Source organism: Pleurodeles waltl, chromosome 5, assembly GCF_031143425.1.
Source record: "Pleurodeles waltl isolate 20211129_DDA chromosome 5, aPleWal1.hap1.20221129, whole genome shotgun sequence".
NCBI classification, from domain to species: Eukaryota; Metazoa; Chordata; class Amphibia; order Caudata; family Salamandridae; genus Pleurodeles; species Pleurodeles waltl.
Window position 1 is genome coordinate 301,693,414 of NC_090444.1, and position 27,511 is coordinate 301,720,924.

Genomic DNA, 27,511 nt, shown 5'->3' on the forward strand with positions numbered 1-27,511 from the left:
GCCCCAGGCTGTTGTCTCCCACCTCCAGACTACGGCGGACCGCCTGCATTCTTTGAGGTTTGCTATAAACATTGCTAAGTCACACCTGACTCCCTTGCAGACGCTCCCTTTCATCGGAGCTGTTTTGGATACAGTGCAGTTTCAGGCTTATCCTCCCGAGCGGCGAGTCCAGGATATTCAGGCTAGGACACTGATGTTTCAGCCTCTATCCTGGATATCGGTGAGAATGAGTCTGAGGCTACTGGGCCTCATGGCCTCCTGATCCTGCTAGTGACACATGCCAGATGGCATATGCAGGCTCTGCAGAAGGAACTGAAGTTCCAGCATCAGGGGAGTCTCTCCGACATGATCCAGATCTAGGAGGGAACTGCACAAGATCTTCAGTGGGGACTAATGAACCACAATTGGGTCAGAGGCAGATCCCTCTTCCTTCCCCAACCAGATCTGACAGTAGTGACAAATGTGTCTCTCCTGGGCTGGAGCGGCCATCTGGAAGAGGCACAGAAGAGGAGGGATATGGTCTCCGGCGGAGTCTGGACTCCACATCAACCTGTTGGAGCTCCGTGTGATCAGACTACCTTTGAAAGCATTTCTTCCCTCTCTCAAGGTGAAGTTAGTGCAGGTGTTCACAGACAAAACCACCGTTATGTGTTAATGCAACAAGCAAGGACCAGTTGGGGTCGTGGAACCTTTGTCAGGAGGCTCTGCGCCTCTGGGCTTGGCTGAAACAACAGGACATTTCCCTGGTGGTTCAACATCTATCAACATCTGATTGCTAGAGCGGGCGAACTCAGACGACAATGATCACAAATGGCATCTCCATCGGGACGTGGCTCAAGGTCTCTTTGAGCAGTGGGGAGAGCCTTGGTCAGATCTGGTCGCCTCTACAGAGAACGCGCAATGTCAGCTGTATTATGCGTTGACGTTTCCAAGGCGGCAGTCGCTCAGAGATGCTTTTCATCTCAAGTGGAACTCAGGCTCCCTGTACCCCATTCTGCCCATACCACTTCTGCCCAGTGTTCTCAAGAAGATCAAGAGCGACCAGGCCCAAGTAATCCTTGTGGTTCTGGACTAGGCATGGAGAGTCTGGTATCCCGAGCTACTAAGCATGGGCATTGATCCTGCGATCAGACTGCCCCTTTGGGAGGATCTTCTGTTGCAGCAGCAGTAGAGTGTTCTCCACCCAAACCTGTCCAGTCTCCGCCTTCTTGTGCAGAGATTGAGCAGCGACAGTTGACAGCTTTTGACCTGCCACCCAAAGTCTGTAATGTAATCTTGGCAACCAGCAGTCCTTTCACCAAAACGGTATATGCTTGTCGTTGTAAGAAATTTGTGGCATTGTGCACAAATAAGTCTGTTGACCCCCTTTCTGCCCTCTCTCTGAGATCCTATGGTTTATCCTTTCCCTGGCCCAGTAGAACTCTGCTATGGGCACTCTCAAAGGTTATCTGCTATTTCTGCGTTTTTGAGGTTGCCTCATCCACCTTCTTTGTTTAAGTCTCCTATTGTTAATAAGTTCCTCAAAGGTCTTACTCATATGTATCCTCCATCCCCATTATGCTCCAATGGGATTTGAATTTGGTTCTGACATTCCTGATATGCGCTCCTTTTGAACCTCTCCACAATTGTCCTCTTAGGCTTCTCAGTTTGAAAACAGCCTTCCTTGAGGCCATTACATCTGTCCGCGGAGTGAGTGAGCTGCAGGCATTATCATCTAAGCCGCCCTACCTTTCCATCTATCCAGAAAAAGTGGTGCTTCGCACTAGGGCTTCCTTTTTTCCAAAAGTGGTTACACCCTTTCATTGTAGGTCAATTCATCACCATGCCTACTGTTGAAAGCGGCTCTGCTGAGGGAATGTTCCTAAAAATGTTTGCTGTTTTCTCCCAGTCTTTGCGTACTCTCTGTGTGTGACCTTAGGACTCTGGGCACTTCCCCACTGTCTGCCAGTGGGAAAGTGGGCGAGCCTGTCCTACCTATGATAGGAAGGGGTGGGTATGGATATGGTTGAGGTGCTGTACCCAGGAGGGCTCTGTGAAACAGGTATACCATATACCCGGAGCGGGTATGGCCCAGGCTACTAGGGGGGCATGCACTGGGTGTGCCACCCCTAGAAGACCCTGTTAATTATGTCCTAGGCCTATGGAAGAGGCCTGTAGTGGCGCCAGCGCTCAGGGTGGCAGTCCCAATGTTGGGGCTAACTCTGAGCTGCCCCAACGCCTTCCTGGAAGGGCCTCAACAGCAGGGCTGGTGGTAGGCAGAGGGGAGGACGGGTATTCAATGGGGTACCCTGCCAGGCAGGGGAGCACCCCCATGTGGGTGTCCCCTACCTAAAGGGAGGTCGACCGCATCCATAAGGGTTGGCCGGTCCTGTGCTAGTGGGCTATGGGCACTGCTTCATGTCTGAGCACAGGGGAAGTGTGCACGCATGTCCTCCCCCGGACCCCTGGGACCTCCCCTGAATGTATGCGGGTCTCACAGTGGCAGGGCCCAGGGTGTGCCCAGAGGCCATGGGGCCTTCACAGGTAATGAGCCTGGCATGCCAGGCCAGTGTTTGCACACTTACACAATGGGGGATTTCATGTACGTTGTGCCTGGCACAGCTTGCCAATAGGGGCATCCTTGTCAAGGGGCACTGGATTTTATAGTGAGCAGGGGCCAGGGAGCCTCTCCATACCCATGTGCACATGGGAGTTCATGCATATATGGAGAGTTGGCATAGCTAGCCTTGAGGTGCCTACTTGCACCATGGCATCATACGCTTAAATGAGGTTGACACAACTTGCCAGTGTGTGCATACTTGCACACGGGTGTTGCCATGTGTGAGTGGCAACTAGTATCACCGGCCTGACTGTGCAACTTACACCCTTGTGGTATTCCTATGTAGGTTTAGGAGCTGGCATCACTTGCCGGGGGTGCACATTTGCGCATAGGTACCTTAATATAGGAACTGAGCCTGATAGACCAGGCCAGTATTGGCGCATGGTCATCTTGGCGGTGGCTTTAACGAAAGTGCCCCACATGCTCCGAGGGCATGGTTGTGCACCAGGGCAAGTGTGCCCAGGGAGTGCCGAACCCCCATGCGTGTTTGCACTACCTATGAACACTACTCTACCCATTAGGTAACATGAGAGGATGAGTCTTATTATCCTCTTGGGTATCTTATTACCCAAGGGTAGGTCGCTCCCCCTGCCGCTGCAGCTCCTCCAGCTACTCCAGGTTCCTGAGACCCACCTCACAGTAAGTTATTATGTCTGGCTGCATAGTGTATTGCAGGGAAGTGGCCTCATGGTGTTTAGTGTAGTTGGACTCAGAATGGCAAACCCCTTCTGAATGATATAGGTGGTTTTGTCACTGATGCCCTAGAAATACCAATTTCTAGGTTTTGAAGTGGTTCTGGTGTCTTATAAATTTGGCTTAATTCTAAAGGTTACATTGCTAGAGCTCATCTGTGCATTCCCTAGGCAACCGCTATAAAATTTGAGCATCCAGAATGACAGATCCCTGCCATTTGGAGCATGAGTATAGATAGATTGGGGGGGAGGGGTTTGTGACAGTTGGCCTCGGAGCCAGAGCATGGCCACACTAAAGGTAAAGATCTGCATTCCAGAGCCTTGGCGAACAGGGAGGAAATTTAGGAAAGACATCTGTGGTTTAAAGGAGAACCCTTTGAACCACCCCCAACTTCAAAGGAACAATGTAGTACTGGGTTTTTTGTTCACCCTTTTTTGTAACAGGAGCTACTTTCTTCTATGAAAATCATCCTGAGCTACTAATATTACTGTATTAATAATGACCACATCAGGCAAGATTACATTAGTGCCACCATATGCAAGGTTATCAGCAATGATTATTTGAGTGCATCGCCTGGGTTGCCAGCAGTAATGCAAAAAAGGCTTTGGCAATGTGGAATGCCTTGAAGTGTCCAATACATAACAGCCATAGTTGCAATGGCTTTGACACCAAGGTAATAAGGGTAATAGGCCTAACCATAATTTATTGCTAACTATCAGCTTTAAATATATTTTCGAAAGCAATTATTTTTTTACCAAACATCAGCTTACATGTCCTGTAAATACACACATTTGTGTCTCAAATACATTTTAAAATTTTTTGTTATACATATATTGATTAGACTTAGCAAAAACCTGTAATTTAGTAGGGTGTGCTGCACACAGGAGAGCTACTCACAGGTAGTTGGGGAACTACCAGTAACTTGCAAGCTACTCGTTGGAGAAGCCTGATCTAGTATAAATAGGGGTACTCAACGTCTGCGAGGCAGACTAACCTTTACAGTGCCACGGACCATTGCTGCTGGACCACGTGGGCACACTGCCAGAGGAATCTGTTTTGCCCAGAAGGTTAACTGTCAGAAGAGGGGATCCGCGCTCCCCTTCCTGCTTAGAGACTGGCCTGGGGCTGATTGTTTACTGCTGTGTCATCCACATCCAGAAGGGTAACTCTCCAAGGGAAGGTTGGCTTGCCTTCTGTTCTCTGAGGAGATCTCAGGAACATCAGAGATCTCCTGAAAGGGACTTACCTCGACAACCGATAATAACTGAAGAGCGATGCCCTCTGCTGTGTCTGCATCGTATGCAGGACTTCACCTGGCAGCTGCGGCGTTAGTGTGGCCTAAATATTGTGTCAGGAGACCAAAATTGCCTAGTGCAGAGCTTGCCAAGGACTGCTCGCACTTTAGGTGAGTGGCCCCTTATCGTGGGGACCACTGCATGCCGAATCATCTAGTTGGTGCGAACAGGATCACCCGGGCAGGATCCGGCTGGGCCCGCTATTGTCAAGTGTGTCACATTTCTCTTGTGTGAGCCTCGGCTGCATGTTTATTGTGTGCGGTGCCCTGTTCATTGGTTGTAACCCTCAGAGGTGGGGGTGCAACCAGAGTTGTGCTGTACTTGGCCTTGTGTGGCACAACTGAACTTTCCTCGAAGTGTGTGACCAGGGAGTCTGGTGCGACTACAAGTCATTGTGTACTAGACAGTGTGGCTCAGTCAAGAGAGGTATGGAAACCAAGTTCAGAGTGTGACCAGATGATCTAGTGCGACTCAAGTCAGCCTGTGTTAGATGTTGTACCTCCTAGTGAGGTGTGAGATTTATATCCTTTGTGGGAGAGTCTGGGAGGGTCTAGTACTGTTCAAGCCATAAAGCACCAGACTGGTGCCTCTGTGAGAGGAGGTACCATCTTGGGAATTGGCTTGTGAATGATCGTACGGTCGGGGCGACTCAGATGGGAGGACCCCTGACGTTGCGCCTCCTTTTTGTGGAGATATGGCACTGAGCACTTTTCACATGGAATCGTAACTATCTGGGGTCACTTGAGTTTTCGTGCCCCAGATGCGGCATCTCCTGGTACAGGAGGTGCGGGCCTAGTAACTTGTCGTGTGCAGCTGGGAGTGTCGAGGGCCACTCACGTCAATAAGCCCTGATGGCGCCTCTCCGTTCCAGGGTGCTGAAATTGGTAACTATTTGGTAACATTGAACTGTCTGGGCTGGGCGCCATGGTGTCTAATGGCGGCCCCAATGACCCTCCACCTGTGTTTTGCAGACCTCTGAGTGATTCTTCTGTGGGGAGCCCAAACCTCTCCTCCTTAATTGTTTAACAGCTGTTGTCTTCCCTTTCCCCCAACTTGACCCCAGGACCCCGATACTTGTGACTTAGTCGCAAACAGTCCAGTAACCAGGGAAAGGTTGATGCAATCTTTGGTTCGTCGTGGGGCAGGATAGCTGAAGCTGGGTGGTGGGTGAAGGGCGGTTTGGGACTCAGGGTGCTTGCAAACACAGTGGCATCCACTATCCAGATATCAGGGTACCACATTAGGGTGCTGAGAGTCAGTGCGTATAAGTGAGTAGGTGCAGGTGCCGGCTAATACCCATGGCACCGCATGGCAGTGCAGAGTGGATCTGCAGGATTGAGTGTGGGTGAATGCGAAGGCAGTACCGTGGAGCTGGTGGTCACGTTCATCCTGTCCGGGACTTCTTACAGTTGGCATTACATCTTATTAGTGTGGCTACACCCGAAGTGGTGCGCGAAAGTGTTGTGCAACCTGAATTTATGTGTTACACTGATTGTGGGGAATTCTAGGTTTGGTCTTGTGCTGACAACGTTTGGCACCTTATGTGGGTGCGGGGAGGGAATGTACTTTTTTCCTCATGTGTACGTACAGTAGTAGTGTTTAACACAGCTGGGCCTCATATTGTAAATTGGGGCATAGGCCCAGAGTAACATTAAACTCGTACTATGTTGACAAGTTGTATGTTGAATACAGTCTTTTTATACATACATGGTGTGTGAAGTCTCCTTTGTGCCGCGTAGCGTGATTATGGTGGGGAAGTGCTGTGTTTTTGCTTTACACATTACTTGTTTGATAAGCCTGACTGGTCTGAGCCAAGCTACCTAAGGGTGAGCGCAGGTTAAAGAGTAAGTGTAATCACCCACCATTGACGGGAGTGATGGGTTCTGCATGGCTAGGGTCTTGCCTCATCCAACCAGAACGTGCCATCTCCAACACCTACTTTTTATGCACCTCCCACATCCTTCCGCGGAAGAGGAGAGACTCCACCGCCTGGACACAAAAAGAGTGTTGGCGTTCTACCTTGATCATGCAAAAGAGTTACGGAAGGATAATCAACTCTTTGTCAGTTATGTGGGTTCGAAGAAAGGTCGGCAGTGCAGAAGCAGACCATGTCCAGATGGGTCGTACTCTGCATTAGAATCTGCTATGCACTGGCCAAGAAACATCCTGCTGAGGTTTTGCGTGCTCAGTCTACCAGAGCTACAGCTGCGACCACTGCGTTAGCACATGAGGTTCTAGTCCTTGACATCTGTCAGGCTACAATGTGGGCATCTCTGCACACGTTTACCAAACACAAATTCCTGGACAGTCAGGTCCTTATGGACAGGTACTTTGCCCGTTTGGTCCTGCAGGACTTTCTAGTATGATCTTAGATCGCAGACCTGCATCAGGGGATGGTGTTGCTTGGGTATCTATTCTAAGGTAAGGAATCTGCAACTAGATGTCTCTCTCAGATGAACAAGTTACTTACCTTTGGTAACACCTTATCTGATACAGACAGTATGTAGTTAGAGATTCCTTATTGGCCCACCCATCCTTTCTGCTGTGCGAACTGATTTCTAGGAATAGGGATTTCCCGTTCAGGGGCTTAGGTAATGCACCAGTGGTCAGTTTTCTTCATGGCTCTGTGCTTCTGACGTGGAAAGTTGTGAAAAGAAACTGACATCAGCATGCTGGGGTGGCGCCTTTATAGGATCCCTGATGTCATAACCAGTGCGGACGATGCCGATGATGGACGCGGAGCAGATCAGTGCCACTGAACGGTGCACAGGATCACTGCTCCAGATAAACCTCCGGATCCATACTAACACCTGAGGGAAATTCTATGGTAAGAAATCTGCAACTAGGTATTGTCTCTACCAGATAAAGCGTTACAGAAGGTATGTAACTTGTTCATTAACGATCTCTCCATATAACTTGTGGTTCAAACCTACAGTCTTATTTCAACCCACTGTAGTCAAGGATAAATAACCTGTGCCTTTTATAAAGCATATTTTGGAGTCATTTGAAGGAGCGCAAGTCTTTATAAAACTTTATTTACAAGGCAATTATCATATACTGCACACTAGGTGATGATTAGGAACTATTTGAAAATCTTACTCAGCATCTTCAGGGTATGGAAGCATGAAGTTCACGGTATGGAAGCTCGAGGCATTGAGGCCATCGACTTTGGAGGTCATGTCGAGTTAGCTGTCACTGATGATACTGAAGTTCTTAGCATGGGTGGGGGAGAGGCGTGTCGGTTCTAGCTCTTTTGGCCACCATGTGAAGACCCACGGTGATATGTTGTTCCCAAAGATCACGTTTTCTGTTTTCTTCAGCTTTAGACATTTGGTCTTAATCCAATGGGTGACTTCGGTCTTGCAGGCACTGGACGTGAGCCAGGACCTGGGTGTCTAGTTTGTGAGGGAGAGAATGAGTTGTGTCTCGTCAGCACAGGAGAGGACACTATTATTGCTGGCAAGAGGGATCATGTGTGCATTGAAGAGGGTCGGATTCAGAAAGTATCCTTGCAGCCCATCGCAGATGAGATCACAGGCGTCCAAGGTGTTCGGTGCTAGGCTGACTGACAGGGTCCTTCCTTCTGAATTTAAATTGTACATATTTTACTGTACATTTGTTGTTGAAAGTAGCATTTCTTAACCATTAATTATTTAAGATAATAATTTATTTTGAAGGTATCTAAGTACAGGTGACACTTAGTTAAGCAATTAAACTACTAATTCAACTGTGGTTTTTGAAAGGGTATCTCACTTATTACGTATATGATTGGCAAAAAAGTATACCTTGTTCATTTTTCTATATTAGGATGAGTTGACAACAACCAAACGAAGCTATGAAGACCAGTTAAGTATGATGAGTGATCACCTTTGTAGTATGAATGAGACATTATCCAAGCAGAGGGATGAAATTGATGCTTTAAAGATGGGTAGCAAGGTAAGCTGTTCAATTTAAGAAACCATTTTTGTAGGTACTTTTTATGTAAGAAAATGTTTTCTAGTGGCAAATAAAAACATTCTTGGTTCTCATAATATCTCACTAATGTGCAATAGTCTCCCTTCTTCTATTCACACTGTGAGTAGCCAAGAACTTGGTTCTGCATCTTCTTCTGTTAAGTTGGGTATTCTATTAATGAACTACCTCTTCTACAACTTCTGTTTATATTTTAATTCTCTGCAGTTAAACCCTTTAATCTATTAGTATAACTATATTTTGTCTTGAGAAGAAATGTGAATTCTGTCTCTCTCCTATTACGATTTCTGGCTTTCTTTTTTGTCTAGCTATATTTTATATATATATATATACATATATATATATATATATATATACATATATATATATATATATATATATATATATATATATATATATATATATATATATATATATATAGTGACTTAATGTGCATTTGGTGCCCAAATTGAATGTGTTAGAGAGTACGTTGTGCTCTCTTAATTTTCATATGGCCCTCTTCAACCTTTTCTATTGCCACACACACGACTGTCCCTTACTGATTTCCTCTGTGCCATACTTCAGATCATTGAATGCAGCATGTTCGAAAAAAGATGGTGTGAATGGCCTTGCATAAAATCGGTTATTAGTAGAAACAAAGTCATGGCTGTGCATTTGATTGTAAAGTCGTGGTGACTTGAGTACTCTGTATCTTATTCTTCCATATTTACATTGACAGTGGCTTCAAATATACTTAATGCCAAAGATGCCAGGTAGCTAACTAATGACAAGCAACAGACAACTGCACACCCCAGCAGGAAAAAAGAAAATGAAATGTCTTTTCGGCACACAAACCCATGCATTTAATGCAAAAAGTCTTGTTGGTCCACCACCAACATTATCAATAGCTTAAACAATACAATAATCTACCCAGCATGTTGGCCTTCACCCAAAATAACTCAACCTTTGTAATGTAAAATATATCCAAGCACAGGCTCAAAAGACCACTCAGACTCCGGTCAGTGAGAAACCCAGAATGGAAATGGGCACCTGGATTCCTAAAGTATCTCAGAACCATGCTAATATTGGAAGTGTGCTATAAAAATGCACATAACATACCATTCACCAGGATGTATTGTTTAGATTTTTAGTTCGCTCATGTGTCTCTTATATTTATTTTGCCTTTGTATATTTTTCATTACCCATCTTTCCATGGCACATTGTCTTTTTAAGTAGTTTCTCTCTTAAGCATCTCTGGAGGTCAGTCTGAAGAATGCCATTTTGTTGAATTAGTTAGACTAATTTTCGCTTTACCTTAACTCTGTATTCCCTCCCCTCCCTTTTCCTTCCTTTTGATCTGACTAACTCAGATTCCCTTTTCCCTAACTGGTGGAAATCTACTCAGCTGTAGCCCTTCTTGCTTTGTAAGCACACTGTCAGATTTATTTTTCTAATGGTGTCAACCACGTACGTTGTCACTCTTTACTTCATATTGCTGCCCTTTCCCTCCACTAACTTTTTTTAAAAAACATATTGAAAGTTATCAGTACAAAACAAAAGTTCGGGTGAAATAATATCATAAAACTACAGGCAAGGTCCCACATCTCTTACAAGTACAGTTTAAATGCAGATACATTAAGCATACATGCCAGCCAGTACAATATCCAAAGAAGGACATGGAGTAGTCTTCACTGCCGAATAAAGTCTGGAGGAAATTATTTGCTTATTGCCTTTGTCCATGATCGGAGCCCGTTCCATCATCTCTTTGAATGGCCTAAAAACTCCCAACTTAAGTACTGAAATCCCTAGAGCAGTGGTGTAGGCCAGTGACCTGTGGCGCTCCTTTCTTTACAGTAAGTTTATTTACAGTATATTAGAACCGGCAGCCAGGGATAGACATTTGTGGGACACCTGCATATCCACAACAACCAAAGGTGTCTCTTAGCAAGCACCATTGCAAAATTAGCAAATTTGACTTGTGACATAAATATAGATGGATAAATAAATAAATACAGTTACCCATTTTGTCATTAGCAGTATATTTTCCCTTTACCTTGATATTACCACCTCGGTATAATGCATGTGCCAAATACTTATGAGTGCAGTGGCTGAACCTAGCCACTGTTCCCACAAGATCAAAACATTTTCTCCCACATCCATGCTACATCTTCATTTACTGCTTCTGACTGTCCAACTCTCATGATTATCCTTTGACCCTTCCTCCCCAGCATTGACCAACCTGCCTTCTCTGTCTAGCACTGGTATCTATTCTGTTTGTGCTCCTTGATATCTCTATTAAGTGGAAGTAGATATGCAGTGGCTGTAATGGCCAGCTTCAGACCCTTGATTAATGTGCAACTACAGGGCGATACTCCTACCCCAGTTTTAGAGAATACAAACTGAAACTCTGGAAGTTCGAAGGTGTTATAAGAAGGGGTGCGTATGACCATACATTGCATATCCACCTTCATTTAATAGGTAACAAAGAGGGGGGGTACTAACATAAGTAAACAAATCTATAATCCTGATGAAGGCCAAACAACCCTGATAACAACAACAGGGCCGAAACATTTTGATTCAAGATGAGAGGGGAACAGGGCATTAACTCCCTGAGTTCACCCCTGCTGAGACAGTTTTTACCCCTGCCAAGGGGGACCTAGAATAACATTTGGGAGAGTACCCCCTTAGTTTTAATTTATTCTTCACTGTGGATCCCTTGTACAACGGGGGCAGTGACCCCAGTGAACATATTCTTGCTCCACTCTGACTGTTGGTCTGCACCAGAGTGTTGTAGCGTGCCGTATGATGAAGTATGCCACTAAAGTGGATGAGGGCAGTTTTTACAAACTACTCCGATTTCTGTAATTAGAGGTTATTAACCTTTTTTGTTGTGTGTGGCTTGGATACCGTTTGGGAGGACAAGGGAAGAGAGATACCTCTAATCCCTTTTATTTTGTGAGGATAATCCTAATTTTAATCTGCTCATTTGTTTGAGTAAAACTGATCTTCAACAGATTTTGAAACCACTACATAAAGAGCTTAGAAAGTTGATTGAGTCAACAAATAATGCTATTATAGTACAATTCAATGTGGTCAACCATTATTTTTTACTTTTTGTTAACTCATTCTTGCTGCTTTATAAACCATAAAGATTTGCATCAATGCAGAAAAGAATAAATCCCATATAGAATCACTTTTACTCTCCGTGTGTTAAGGAATGAGGTAAACAGTATTTTACAGCAGATCACATTCAAATTTGGAATGGGTAAACATATAACACATGGATTATTTTCTTTTTTTCACCAATATTAATGAGGAGTGCCTGAAAACTACTATCATCTATCACACTGGAGGTGTGGGGAAAAACAACTAAGTCCGTGCAGTGCCAACTTGCTCCACTTTTGCCTTGTTGCATGATAATTTGATTTTATTGAATACATTTCTCATCACACAAAGAAACAATTGTGTTGCTAAATAGATATTAGTAATGGTTTGCCCAGTGCAAAACATTGGATAACGTGTCAATGTGGATGTGGTATATGGCTAGGTTGCAGTGTGCAAAACTTTGGGGTGAAATGTAAACATTTGAAACCACTGTTCTTTATAAAATGTCATTTTTGTGCTGGTCACTTGGTGGAAGTGCAATTTTCAGTCCTTAGCTAGATAGCGCATGTGCTGTTTTTTCGATACCATTCGTTTTCTAATATTGGGCTTAGAAGCAGCCCATTACTTATCATTGGTTGGTTACATTCTCTCTCATATTTCCTTGCTTCTTAGCAGTCCGCTGCCGGACGCTTACCTCCTCTTCACGTGTTTGTCCCCACCCTAGAGCATGAACGCATTACTTGTGTCTTTCAACTGCTTATTTTTTTAGGCATTACATTTTTCTTTGTCTTTTCAGTGGTCTCTCTTGCGTACTTGCCCTCTCTGTGTTTTTTCCGATCTTCACTGTCCATCTGCTTCCATCCAGCCACCCCCTCGCACCTTCTGTTGTTTGCCGGCCCTCAGCGCTTCTTTCCTACCCTCTTTTGTCATCAGCTTGACTCCAGTTTGTTCCATCCGCCATCAGTCGTGCATTCTCTCAGCCCCTCCCTCCATCCATCTGTTGCCCATGCCTTCCTGACTCACCCTCCCTCTCTGTTGCCTTCCAAACCCTTCCTCCCTCTGTGTTGCCTCCTGCTCCCTTCCCCTCCGTGATGCCCCCTGCTTCCCTTTCCCTCCCTCCATGTTGCCCCCTGCATCCCACCCCCCAATAAATAAAAATAGTACTGTGACATGGCACTTTTTTTTCCACACCCTCTCTTGTCCAATTTGCTCCCCTCACACCCTCCATCCCGCCTGCCTCTCCTGCCAGGAATTAAAGAAGAAGCACTGTGACACGGTCAGCTCTGCTATAAAATATACCTAAAAAACATTGCCCTCGCCGATGCTTGTTGCTTTGTCAGGCAGTGTTCTGAAAAAGTGCACAATTGCCAAGTCAGCCATTCATCCTTTGGAGCTTGGGCTGGTATATTGAGTGCGTCTTTCCATTGGTACATGATGCTCCACGTAGATTAGTCAGGCTCGGAACCCACAGCATACACTGGGCCACTACAACATTCCGGTATTAGGGAATTAATGCCCACTCTGATTTGTGGGACAGCAACCTTGTTAGGGCTGTGGGCTGCTTGTGATTCCAGGTGGCCTTTTCAACTACTTTACTATTATCTGTCCCAAGCCACATAGATATTTTCAAGCTTGTAGTGGTTCCTTGGCTAATTTATTGTTTTGAAAACCTGCCCATAGTGATTTTGAACAAGTATTTTTGACAGTTGGACCCCCTACTGACAACCCTCATATTGGGAACAGGAAGATGAAGAATGAAATTATGTAAGTTGAGACTGCAGCTGGACAAAGGGGGGAGCTCCTGACCTGTATGCTTACTATTTGGTGGCCTAGCTCCAGTGACCAGTTAGGTGGATGGAGGGAGCCCACTTGCAAGAAATCGGGTACCCCTCCATCTAGGCACAAGATGGAGCACTGAATGTTCTATTTCCAGGAAAGAGGGGAATTGGGCAGACCCTGCTCCTGGTAGCTAATGCCATAACCCTGAGCAAAGAAAGCTTTGCATACAGAGGCACCACACTACCACTTTTCCCTGCTCTTCCCCACTGAGGCAGAATACTCACACCCAGAATTTAGGGACGTTGGAGGGGCGGGACTGCACACCTTCGGAGATCTATGCCATGAATGCGTACCTATGGACTTCAACACGCTTCATAATCAGTTTAATCTGCCCCAGGACTAATTCCTCCTATATGGGAGAATCAGAGGTTCCCTTGAGCAACACTGGGCTGAGACCTCTCATGTGCTCCCTACCATTGCTCTGATGGATGCACTACTTAGTGTGGGGCATGGCCACAGATTGATAACTTGGTTGCATAGGGTGATCCGAGATCACACAGATATATCCCTGCAGCCCTTAAGGAAGACATGGAAGTAACTCTCAGGGAGGGCAATGAATGAGAATAATGGCAAAGGACATTAGAGGACCCACGAAAGGTTTCCAGGAATGCATGTTCTCACTTAACTCAATTAGATACTATGCACAGAGCCTACCTAACACTGCAGGAAATTGCTTGCCTCTTCCTAGGGGTGCATACGAATTGTATTCATCGTCGTCATTCCCCCACAGACTTTTGATACGTCCTGCAGGATTGCCTCTATCTGCAACAGTATTGGACACAGTTTGGAACACAATAGCAGTAATTACGAGCAAACCAAAGTTGATATCTATCGAGGCCTGCCTAATGGGCACACCCCCAAAGTCCCCCATAAATAAAGAAGCAACAAAATTATCGGATCCCTTGCTCCTCCTGGCTAAACGATGCATTATGATATAGTAGAAATTCACGCACCCACCGTCAAGTGTGACCTGGCATACAGATGCCCTATTTTGGGGCAGAAACAGAAGGGAGACTGCTCCACAGGGAGGAGAACTGAGGTCTAAGAGGTTGTCCTATTACATATCAGTGGGATGCTTTAGTGCAGGACTTGAAACACAACGCGAGGATGATGTTCCAGGTGGTTGGGTAAGAGGGTGGGAGTTAAAGTTGTTAACCAGCTGTTTATGGCAAAATGGGTAAACAATACTTGTCATTTGAAGATAGATGAATGCCTTGACAACTTCAATTGGTATAAGAATCTTAAGTATACAACTTTTGCTTGACCTGCCATGAAGGCTTTATGCTCGCATGCTTCATTTTGTCACTGTCTCCTATGGGGTAATGTAAAACCCAGTAAAGTTCTGTTGAAAATAAAATGACCACTAAAATTGATATCCTGCAGCTATTATTGCCTGAAGGGAGAGGTCAAAGTGGTGCCCAAAACACACAGGCTTCAATGGAGAAGGGGGTGCCCCAGTTCCAGTCTGCCAGCAGGTAGGTACCCGCGACTTGGGAGGGCAGACCCAGGGGGGTTTTGTAGCAAACCAGGGGGGACACAAGTCAGCACAAAAAGTACACCCTCAGCGGCACGGGGGCGGCCGGGTGCAGAGTGCAAACAGTTGTCAGGTTTGCAATAGGTTTCAACGGGAGACCCAGGGGTCTCTTCAGCGAAGCAGGCAGGCAAGGGGGGAGGGGGGGCTCCTCGGAGTAGCCACCACCTGGGCAAGGGAGAGGGCCACCTGGGGGTCGCTTCTGCACTGGAGATCGGATCCTTCAGGTCCTGGGGGCTGCGGGTGCAGTGTCTTTACTAGGCGTCGGGTTCTTAGAAGCAGGCAGTCGCGGTCAGGGGGAGCCTCTGGATTCCCTCTGCAGGCGTCGCTGGGGGGGCTCAGGGGGGTCAACTCTGGCTACTCACAGGGTCGCAGTCGCCGGGGAGTACTCCCTGTAGTGTTGTTTCTCCGCAGGTCGAGCCGGGGGCGTATGGTGCAGAGTGCAAAGTCTCACGCTTCCATCGGGAAACGTGGAGTCCTTTTAAAGTTGTTGCAAAGTTGTTTCTTCTTTGGAGCAGAGCCGATGTCCTCGGGAGTTCTTAGTCCTTTTAGATGCAGGGTAGTCCTCTGAGGCTTCAGAGGTCGCTGGACCCTGTGGAACACGTCGCTGTTGCAGTTTTTCTTGAAGTGGGGAGACAGGCCGGTCGGGCTGGGGCCAAAGCAGTTGGTGTCTCCGTCTTCTCTGCAGGGCTTTCAGGTCAGCAGTCCTTCTTCATCTTCAGGTTGCAGGAATCTATCTTGCTAGGTTCTGGGAGCCCCTCAATACTCACTTTAGGGGTGTGTTTAGGTCTGAGAGGTTAGTAGCCAATGGCTACTAGCCCTGAGGGTGGCTACACCCTCTTTGTGCCTCCTCCCTGAGGGGAGGGGGCACATCCCTAATCCTATTGGGGGAATCCTCCATCTCCAGGATGGAGGATTTCTAAAAGTCAGAGTCACCTCAGCTCAGGACACCTTAGAGGCTGTCCTGACTGGCCAGAGACACCTCCTTGTTTTTATCATTATCTCCTCCTGCCTTGCCGCCAAAAGTGGGGCCGTGGCCGGAGGGGGCGGGCATCTCCACTAGCTGGAGTGCCCTGGGGCGCTGTAACAAAGCTGGTGAGCCTTTGAGGCTCACCGCCAGGTGTTACAGTTCCTGCAGGGGGAGGTGAGAAGCACCTCCACCCAGTACAGGCTTTGTTACTAGCCACAGAGTGACAAAGGCACTCTCCCCATGTGGCCAGCAACATGTCTGGTGTGTGGCAGGCTGGTAAAACTAGTCAGCCCACACTGGAAGTCGGGTATGTTTTCAGGGGGCATCTCTAAGATGCCCTCTGGGGTGTATTTCACAATAAAATATACACTGGCATCAGTGTGCATTTATTGTGCTGAGAAGTTTGATACCAAACTTCCCAGTTTTCAGTGTAGCCATTATGGTGCTGTGGAGTTCGTGTATGACAGATTCCCAGACCATATACTCTTATGGCTACCCTGCACTTACAATGTCTAAGGTTTTGCTTAGACACTGTAGGGGCATGGTGCTCATGCACCTATGCCCTCACCTATGGTATAGTGCACCCTGCCTTAGTGCTGTAAGGCCTGCTAGAGGGGTGACTTATCTATGCCATAGGCAGTGTGAGGTTGGCATGGCACCCTGAGGGGAACGCCATGTCGTCTTAGTCATTTTCTCCCTACCAGCACACAGAAGCTGGCAAGCAGTGTGTCTGTGCTGAGTGAGGGGTCCCCGGGGTGGCATAAGACATGCTGCAGCCCTTAGAGACCTTCCCTGGCATCATGGCCCTTGGTACCAGGGGTACCAGTTACAAGGGACTTACCTGGATGCCAGAGTGTGCCAATTGTGGAAACAAAGGTACAGTTTTAGGGAAAGAACACTGGTGCTGGGTTCTGGTTAGCAGGCCTCAGCACACTTTCAAATCATAACTTGGCATCAGCAAAGGCAAAAGGTCAGGGGGTAACCATGCCAAGGAGGCATTTCCTTACAGGTATCTATCAATATGCATGAGATCATAATTACTTTCTTTGGTCAGTTCTTGTTTTTTCCTGCTTTTTCTGTTCTCTTTCAATTATGAACGCTTTATGCCATCACTTCTGGATCAATGTAATTTACTCTGTGTCGATCTACTTAAAACCTCACTACAGAAACTAACTCATAGAAAACACTATTGCCTGAATGACCTTGGCCACGGCTGGGTAAGATCATGTTACGCTTGCTTCTTTCCATTGACTGTGCTTGCCTAACTCTGGTGCATAAAGGGAAGTGCAATCAAAAGCCCCCCTTTTCCCCTCCATCAGCAGCTTCCTCTGACTACGCCCATTGCTTTCTTTACGATCTACAGCACAGTCCCTATTCTAGGTCCCTAAAAGCGGATGGGCCACCACTAATGGTTGGGTCTTTTCTATTGTGGCGACAGTACATTGGAATTCTCTCCTTTTGTTAATCTGTCAAGAAACTAATTTTCCAAAGTTTTGTAAAGCTCTTAAAGCTGGCTGATCTGTTCTAGCTGTCTTGGGGGAAATTGTGAGTGCATTCATGATTTTTTACAGGACCAAGTTGCCTTTGTTGTAGAATATGGCTTATAAAAATCACAAATAGATACAAATAGGGTAACATCAATTCACATTCATCAGTGTGTGCAGTCAGGTAGGCTAAGCCCACCCGCTTCCTAAGCGAAAAGGAACATAGGAAAAAAAGACGAAAAGGTGGTGAAATGACAATTCTGCCCTGTGACACGTTTATTCATGACCACATCTCTAATCTTGTAAAAGCTTACCACAACTGTTGTTTGGCCAGGGAGGTCTCAAATTGGATTCATCCCACTCTTGTAATCATCCCATCTATGCCACTGTTATTGTCCAGTTGTAATGTGCACCTTCTTCCTTGATTTACTTGCCCCTCCTTGTGTATGTATGGCACACGCCTCGATGCAAGCTTCCAGCGATGTTCAGGTTCTTCCTTCTACTCTGACATTTTATAGTTGTTGGGCTATGTCCATTAGGATGAGGCCTTCAGTAAAGCGCTGCCCCTTATCTTCATGAGAGGGCTGCTTGTGTTATTATGTTCACCAGTAAATGGGTGCCTAAATAAGTGGGCATTCTACCCACCCCAACCTTCACCCAGAAGAAAACAGAGGAATTTGGAAAAAGCCACAGCAGACTTCCTTCTAGCCAATGCCAGTCCCAGTGCCAGGAGGCGCAATAGGGTTCCTTTCTCACAGGTGGAAATACCTTGTAAATGTGATGTATGGGAAATACAGAGGGACCAGTAGCCAGTTAAAGTGAACATGATCATTGCCGCAGAATGCGGACGATACACTGCTCCAAAACCACTTACGCTAAAGATCAGCTATGCCTGAGTCCTAGCTAAGGCATGTTGTTAACTTATAAGGGCACCAGCAGGTGGAGGTACGCAGGCTCGTAGCTCTGCATTTGTAATGCACAATTTAAACCAGTTGTGACAAAAGACTAGTCTCATGTGAGTCCATGCCCTATTCCACTCAGCGACTGAGATTACATGTCTGCTTCCCGTATGTCCTTAACTTTGAGCATAGATAGGTCAAATTTGGATCTTAGAATTCAGTATAATGTTGAAACAAGCCTTTCCCTTAGCCTTAGAGGATTAGGCATCTGGTTGGTTCAGAATGAGTTGACTGCACTAAACGATTGCATCAAGGTAGCAAGTCCAATCATAGGTTTTTATGCATCTGGTTTATTTCATTTAGTGTGTGTGCCTGGACTGATGGAGGACAGAATAGTTTGTAGGCATAAGAAGTGGAAAGGAACAGAGCACCAGCAAACTTCGGTCATACCTTCTCTGTGCCCTGGTGACTTCAGCGCCGCTGACATCACTAGATAAATGTATCTCCACTGCAGTGACCAAAGCTTGACCAGTCGTGCACTGCAATGGAAGACGCACTGCAATGGAAGGCAGAACGTCGCTCCCTCCACGGAGCTGAGTGCAGAACCAATGAAACTGTTGTGTGCGGGTAAAACACATTACGTCAGGAAATATAGAATCAACCAGTGGCTGGTGACAGTGGACTGAATAGCACACGAGCAACACGTACACCAAGAAACGTCTCACTGTTTTTCTTCTCACTTACCGTAGCTTTCTGAGCTCTAAAACTGGCTTTCTCTAGATTTGCCATTGGTTGTAAACAGAGTGCAAAACACCACACTACACCATGATAAGGAGTAAAAGGCCGCTTTCATAGAACAGGTCTGGTAACCACAAAAACAACCTTGGCATTAAGCCTAACAACACTAATCATGTCCTCACTAATACATAAAATTCCACCTAAACCCACCCCCTACCTCAAATAAAATCCAGTGCCCTTTCCCAGACCAACCTTGCCCAAAATCCAGTACCCTTGTGCCTTAGTGTCCCCTTCCTGTTGTTCCCCTTGCCCCTCCATCGCTTTGGTCCTCCTCAGTATCCTTGCCCTCTCCTTATGGTGGTTTCATACCCCTTCCCAACCAATGAAATCTCTTTCAGATCTGCCTATACCAGACCCTTCTACCAGCAACAACAAAACATTACACAAGCCGACCTGCCCTATTAAAAGTCAATTAAAAAACAATACAAAACCTACACTTACAAGGTTAAGTCAACACTGACACTGAAATAGCCCTAATAAACAGAATACTGAAAACTAAAAAATAAAATAACCAATAATTAAAGGGGGAGGGTGGGTGGGGGCTGAAGGAAAAAAACACGCCCTAGCTACTTGGGGTGTGACAGGGGCCAAGAGACTGCCCGCTTCCCCCCCTCACTATATAAACCCTAACAATGGACCCTCCTCTAAAGAAGAGACCATCAATCACTAAAACCAGCAGCGTGATTTGCACTCCCAGCCACCAATAAGCCTAGGTAGGGACCAGGCAAGCCCCTCCTCTCACCAAACCCCCATCGGGCGTAAACAGCATACAAAACACCACGCTACAACACGATAAGGGGGAAAAGGCCACTTTAATAGAACAGGTCTGGTAACCACAAAAACAACCTTGTCATTATGCCTAACAAAACTAATCTGAAAGAGACTTCTAGTTGCAGATTTCTTACCTTTGAATTTCCCCAGGTGTCAGACTAGATCTGGAGATTTTTTCTTCGGGCAGTACCCCTGAGTGCTCTTAGGTGGCATCAGTCGACTCCGCGGGCGTCGTGGTCACCGTGATGACATCGCGGTCGTATATAGGCACCACCCCGGCGTGCTGACGTCACTTCTTTTATTTTCGTGTCAGCCTACACGCAGATTCGGAGAAGAGCTACCCAGTCATTTTTTGCCTAACTGTGACATTTTGTCAAATTCGTTTTTGACGGGTTTTGGTGTGTCAAGGGATGTCCTCTAAGACCAGATTTAAGCTTTGTGACTCCTGTCACTGCATGATGTCTATGACGGATCCGCACCTCGTGTGTCTTGGGTGTTTGGAGTACGACCACGACCTAAAGTCGTGCTCCGAGTGTCGTGCCATGAACCCGAAAGCTTTGAGGGAGCGGTCCCTGAAGCTCATGGCGGCCCGACACTCAACTCCACGTTGTTCCTGGTCCCGTTCAAGAGCAAGGTCAGGAGACCGGTCGCGAAGTCACCACCATTCTTCTTTGTCCAAGTCATCTGGACATTCGGGTAAGAAGAAGAAGTCTAAGAAGGCAAAACGTTCTTCGACTTTGCTCCGTAGCTCGCGTGACGCCGGAAGAGCGTCGACGCTCTAGGCCTCTGTCCTCGGAGCATCAGCCTGAGTCCGCTCCGCGCCTCCCCGAATTTCAGGGAGTCGGGGCTACCCCTGCCCAACATAAAGAGTTTTATGAGGCCATGCGTCTCATATTTGGGCAGTCCGACTCATCCTCGGTGCCTTTAGGCCCAGGGGAGTTGGTGAGGGCATCCTCAGGTTTCAAAGTCAGCGATTTAGGTCCCGACTCCGGAGGGCACCACAGGATCCCCTTCCAGATCCGTCCCAACGCCGGTCGTGCCAAATCAACCTGGCGTCGGGTCAGACGTCGACGCTCCCGGCGCGGATTGGGCCCACAATCAAGGTCGACCCTATACTCATTCCCACCGACCCAGAGCTGGAACGACGTCGCTTGACGCCGATTCCATTTTCCATTGGCCCTGCTGTGCCCAGGATTTATTCAGAACCCTATTTCTATGGGTATGGATACGGGGAGAGTGTGGAGACATTGCTGGGCCTTTTAGAAGACCAGCTTGAGCCTGGACTGGACTGGGTACAGGATTTGGTTGATGCCAGTGGGTTGGACACCACCTCTGACACTGGCATGTTCTGTCCCCGTAACGTGGCTACGGAGGAGGGAGCATTTTATTCTGTGGTGATAATAAGGGCGGCTGAGGTTTTGAACCTCGAGCTTCCTTCTGTGGAGGTCAGGCCTGACCTCCTGACCGAATTGCTTCAGAACCCCTTTTTCTCTTAAACGAAGCACTCACGGACGTCCTATTGGGGACCTGGTCCAAACCCAGCACAGAGGCTCCTGTGAATAGGACGATTGCCCACCGCCATCGGCCTGTGCCGAATGACCCACATTTCCTTACCCAACACCCTACACATAAGAGCCTTGTCATCCAGGCTTCTTCATCCTCTGGCACATTCCCTACTGCTCCCCCGGACAGGGAATCACAAAGACTGGACAGTTTAGGGAAGATGTTTTCTTCTGCTAGTCTAACGCTCCAGTCCGTGAACACCGCATGCCTTTTGGGCTCTTATTCCCATACTCTCTGGGATACGGTCGCGCAAGTGCTACCTGAAGTTCCGGGCCTGGAACGTTCTCTCTCAAGCCATGACAGATGGGAGAGACGCAGCCAAGTTCATGATCCGTTGTGGACTGGATACAAACGACTCACTACGCAGATTAGTTGCATCGGCAGTGGCACTGAGACGTCACGTCTGGTTGAGGACGTCTGGCTTTTCCTGGGATGTCCAGCAATCTTTGTTGGACATGCCCTTTGATGGCACTCATCTCTTCGGAGGCAAGGCAGGCTCAGCGCTCGAGGGCTTTAAGGATTCCCGGGCTGCGGCTTGGTCCTTTGGCCTTGCAGCCTTCTCGCCCGCTCAGTCTGCCTCTTGCTCATTTCGTGGCTATGGAAGGGGCACCCAACTACATCCATTTCTACTGGGCTACCGACCCGCACATCCTGTAAAGTCCCTGCACGAACACGGACAGAGGATCCACCGAGCTGGTGGATCAGGGAGTCAGCGGGCCACCCAGTCCACCCCCACCTCCTCCTCTGTGTCAAAACCTTCCTAGTCCGTTGGGACATCAAGGTCCAGTTGGCGGCAGAATTTGCCATCATCTGTCCCACTGGCAATCCATTACCACAGACAGGTGGGTTTTACAGATCGTCTGAAGCGGCTACTTTCTCCCCTTCGAGACTTCTCTCCAACCATGCCACCATCATTCGATCACCTATCGGAGGATCATTGGGCACTTCTCTGCGAGGAAGTCAATGCTCTCTTGGTCAAGGGAGCCATAGAGAGGGCCCCTGCGCCAGAAGGCCTATTCCTGCTACTTTCTTGGGCCCAAAAAGGACAAGGGTCTTTGCCCTATCCTAGAGAAGTTCAAGATGTTAACCCTGGCTCAGGTCTTTTCTGCCCTGGACCCTGGAGACCGGATGGTTGCATTGAACTTGCAGGACGCCTATTTCCATATTCCCGTCCTGCCGGCTCACAGACATTACCTATGATTTGTGGTAGGTCACGAGCACTTTCAGTTTACCATGCTCCCCTTTGGCCTTACCAATGCCTCTCGGGTGGTCACGAAAATGATGGTAGTGGTTGCAGCTTATCTGCGCAGGTTAGGGGTCCCATCGTCCCCAAACTAGACGACTGGATGCTGAAGGCGGCCACGCCCCAGAAAGTTGTCTCCCACCTCCAGACTACAGCGAACCACCTGCATTCGCTGGGGTTCACTATCAACGTGCCAAAGTCACACCTGACTCCGTCTCAGACACTCCCTTTCATTGGAGCTGTTCTGGACACAGTGCAGTTTCGGGCTTATCCTCCCGAAAAGCAAGTCCAGGATAACCGATGTTTCAGCCTCTATCCTGGATTTCGGTGAAAATGACTCTGAGGCTGCTGGGCCTAATGGCCTCCTGCATCCAGCTTGTCCAACGTGCCTGATGGCACATGCGGGCTCTGCAGTGGGACCTGAAGTTCCAGTGGGCACAGTATCAAGGGAATCTCTCCGACATGGTTCAGATCTCGGAGGAAACTGCGAAAGACCTGCAGTGGTGGTTGTCAAATCCAGATTGGGTCAAGGGCAGATCCCTCTCCCTTCCCCACGCAGATCTCACAGTAGTGCCAGATGCATCACTCCTGAGATGGGGTGGCCACATGGGAGAGGTGGAGATCAGAGGCCTCTAGTCTCCGGCAGAGTCCGGACTCCACATCAACATTTTGGAGCTCCAGCTGATCTGACTTGCATTGAAAGCATTTCTTCCCTCTCTGAAAGGGAAAGTAATGCAGGTGTTCACCGACAACACCACCCACATGTGGTATTGCAACAAGCAGGGCAAAGTGGGGTCGTGGACCCTTTCTCAAGAGACTCTTCGCTTCTGGACCTGGCTGGAATGCCAGGGCATTTCCCTGGTGGTTCAGCATATGCCAGGCTCTGTGAACGTCAGAGCAGACAAACTCAGCCGTCGATGGGTAGTCGATCACGAATGGCATCTCCATCCGGAGGTGGCGCAAGGTCTCTTTCAGCAGTGGGAAGCTGTTTTGCGCGTTGGAGTTTCCAGCTCTCGGGGACGCTTTTCGTCACAAATGAAACTCAGGCCTCCTGCATGCCTTCCTGCCAATACCACTTCTGCCCATAGTTCTGGAAAAGATCAGGCAAGACCCGAGCCCAAGTAATCTTTGTGGCTCCGGACTGGGCACAAAGAGTCTGGTACACCGAGCTCTTGAGCATGGCCATTGATCCTCTGATCAGACTGCCCCTTTGGGAGGATCTTCTGTCGCAGCAGCAGAGGACGGTTATCCAACCGAACCTGTCCAGTCTGCCTACTTGCATGGAGATTGAGTGGCAACAGTTGACAGCTTTTGACCTTTCACCCGAAGTCTGTAACATCACCTTGGCAGCCAGGTGTCCCTCCACCAAAATGGTATATGACTGTCGTTGGAAGAAATTTGTGGCATGTTGTATCAACAAATCTGTTGATCCCCTCTCTGCTCCTCTCTCAGAGGTTCTCCTCTTTATTCTCTCTCTTGCTCAGCAGGGCTCTGCTCTGAGCACCCTCCAGGGTTATTTGTCTGCCATCTCTGCCTTCTTAAGGCTACCAGACCAGCCTACTCTCTTCAAATCTCCCATTGTTGGGAGGTTTCTTAAGGGCCTCACTCATATGTTTCCTCCCGTCCCATTTATCATGCCCCAGTGGGATTTGAACTTGGTCCTCACATACCTCATGTGTGCCCCTTTCGAGCCACTCCACAACTGTCCTTTACGGCTCTTAACTCTTAAAACAGCTTTCTTGATTGCCATCAACTCTGCTCGCAGAGTAAGTGAGCTTCAGGATCTTTCTTCGAAGCCACCATTCCTAGCGGTGCATCCTGACAAAGTGGTGCTTCATACCAGGGCTTCCTTTCTTCCCTAAGTGGTAACAGTTTTTCACGTAGACCAATCTATCACCCTACCTACTTTTTACGCAACCCCACATCCCTCTCATGAGGAGGAGAGACTCCAACGTCTGGATCCAAAAAGAACGTTGGCGTTCTATCTAGATCGTTCCAAAGAATTCCGTGTGGATGATCAACTTGTTGTGGGATATGTGGGTGCGAAGAAAGGGAAGGCGGTGCAGAAGAGGACCATCTCACAATGGGTAGTCCTCTGCATCAAGATGTGCTACACTTTGGTGAAAAAGCAACCCCCTGAGGGTTTATATGCTCATTCAACCAGAGCAGCTGCTGCTACCACAGCGTTAGCATGCAGCGTTTCAGTCCAGTATATCTGTCAGGCCACAATGTGGTCGTCCTTACATACGTTCACCAAGCACTACTGCCTGGAAAGTCAAGTCCGCAGAGATGGCTGTTTTGGCCGTCGGTCCTGCAGGACTTTTTGGTGTGATCTTAGTTCGCAGCCCACCACCAGGAATGGTATTGCTCGGGTATCAATTTAAAGGTAAGGAATCTGCAACTAGAAGTCGGTATCAGATGTACAAGTTACTTACCTTTGGTAACAATATATCTCGTAGAGACATATTCTAGTTGCAGATTCCTTACCGACCCGCCCATCCGCCACGCACTGCGAATTGATTTATAGGGACAGGTACTTCCCTCTAAGGGCCCTAGTTTTGGCGCATTATCTCAGTGTTCTTCATGGCTCCGTGCTACTGGCGTGGAAAGTCGTGAAAGGAAACTGACGTCAGCACGCCGGGGTGTTGCCTATATACACCCGAGAGGTCATCATGGCGTCAACAACGTCCGTGGAGTCGACTGACGCCACCTAACAATGCGCAGGTGTACTGCTCGAAGGAAAAATCTCCAGACCCATTCTGACGCCTGGGGAAATTCAAAGGTAAGGTCTCTACCAGATATATTGTTACCGAAGGTAAGTAACTTGTACATCATGTCCTCACTATTACATAAAACTCCACCTAAACCCACGCCCACCCACTAATAAAATCCACTTCTCTTTTCCAGAATAACCTTGCCAAAAATCCAGTACCCCTATGCTCTAGTGTCCCCCCCCCCGTTGTTCCCTTTGCTCCTCCATCCATTTGGTCCTGCTCAATATCCTTGCCCCCTCCTTATGGTGGTTCTGTACCCCTTCCCAACCAATGAAATGTCTTTCAGAACCGGTACCCAGGAAAACCCCAAGGTGTTTTCCTGCCCCACATATCTAAACTGTATCATCCAAAGAACAATTTAAAATCCCACGAACACTCACCTAACCATTCAGCAATCCTGAGTCTTCGCTCCAAAATATAAAACTAATTTCCTAAAAAAGATGGGTGTACACCATCCTGTCTATACAGGGACACGTCATTGGCCACTATCTCAGTGTGCAGCAAAATAGAAATACCTTGTTGTATGCAAAACCCTCTCATTTCTCTATTAACATTTTTGCATTGCTTCTCTATGCCTGAAAAACTTTGTGCGTCTCTCCAAAATCTCCCTGGTACCAAGTCAGTCCATAAAATGTGTGTACCAGGCCAACAAGCGTTCAACCTGAGTAAATCTAATTTCATAACCAAATCATTCTCTCCTAAGTGTAAAACTAACAGATCAGGACAAAAAACACTTGCCAATTTTCTAGAAAGCACTCCCAGAAGCTCGCCCCATCTCATCCCACTCTTCCCTTGTCAACAGAGCTTAACCCTACTTCCATCGAGGCCCAACTGATGGCCGAAAAGTCTTGCTTCAGCTTGTTTGGCTGCCCAGCGCACAAATGAGTGACCAACAGTCTATACTGATGATCCTTCAATCTGAGGCTCACAACACAACCTGCAGAGAAAAACAATATTAACAGAAGAAACTGCTATAATATGAAGCATAGTAAAAAACATACTAAACATTTGAATAACTAGGCCTAATGTATCTCCTAAAACATTGTGACCTCCAGCAACTGAGATCCATAATCAATTTATCACTTTTCCCTTCTTTTCTAGCATGTGTCAGCTCCAATACAAAACAGAAGGCGTACCATAAACCTTTGCTAATATACTCAACTTACCTAATGCAGCCCTTAAAACTGCAATCAGGTGAAATGAAGTTAAAAAAGAACCATCTTCTTGTATAAACACCTATTAACTGAAAGGTGGTAAAAAAAGAGGAAGCAAACGCCAACCAACAGTTTAGGGGGCAATCTGGAAAAAAGTTGCTTTTAAAAGCACTTCTTGACCTTCGCTCAATTTATCTGTTTTGGAGGAAAGCAGCCTAAACAACGACGGGCATTGTCCACGAAAGCGGGACAGCGCTTTCCTGAAGTCCTTATCTTTGGTTATAACCCCTCCGCATGGGATGACTCCTGGTGGCCTGCCACTCTCGAATCCGCTCCGACTCCCACCGACCACGCACGCAACCGAGGATTCATCTTGGACTCCTGATTATCCATGACCCAGCAAGTCAACGCCATCTCCTCCTCCGGCTTCAACACCCTCTGCATGCCCTGAAAGATCTACAAATGGATCCCCCACCAAAACCAGAAGAACAGTCACCCAAGCAGCAAACGGGACTACAGCAACACCCTCTATGCAGCAACCATGGCCAAACTCCAGAAGAGGCTGCAACGCATCCAGAGCGCCTCCACACGCCTCATCCTGGACATCCACTGCCACATCACAGGCCATCTGAGAGACCTGCACTGGCTCCCAGTTAACAAGAGAATCACCTTCAGACTCCTCACCCATGCTCACAAAGCACTGCACAACACCCGTCCAGAATACCTCAACAGACGGCTCTCCTTCTACAACCCTACCCGGCATCTCCACTCCGCCGACCTCGCAACCGTCCCACGCATCCGCAGAACTACAACCAGCGGCAGGTCATTCTTGCACCTCGCCA

The 27,511-nt window shown here is 47.5% G+C and overlaps 1 protein-coding gene across 1 annotated transcript in view; it reads left to right on the forward strand.

Annotated features, from left to right (window-relative positions):
* PPP1R21 (protein phosphatase 1 regulatory subunit 21) overlaps positions 1 to 27,511 on the forward strand; it is a 448,835-nt gene that overhangs the window by 415,196 nt on the left and 6,128 nt on the right. Inside the window, exon 21 of the mRNA XM_069234042.1 lies at positions 8,395 to 8,523. Within this exon, the coding sequence (XP_069090143.1) occupies positions 8,395 to 8,523 (129 nt within the window). The remainder of the gene's footprint in view (positions 1 to 8,394; positions 8,524 to 27,511) is intronic.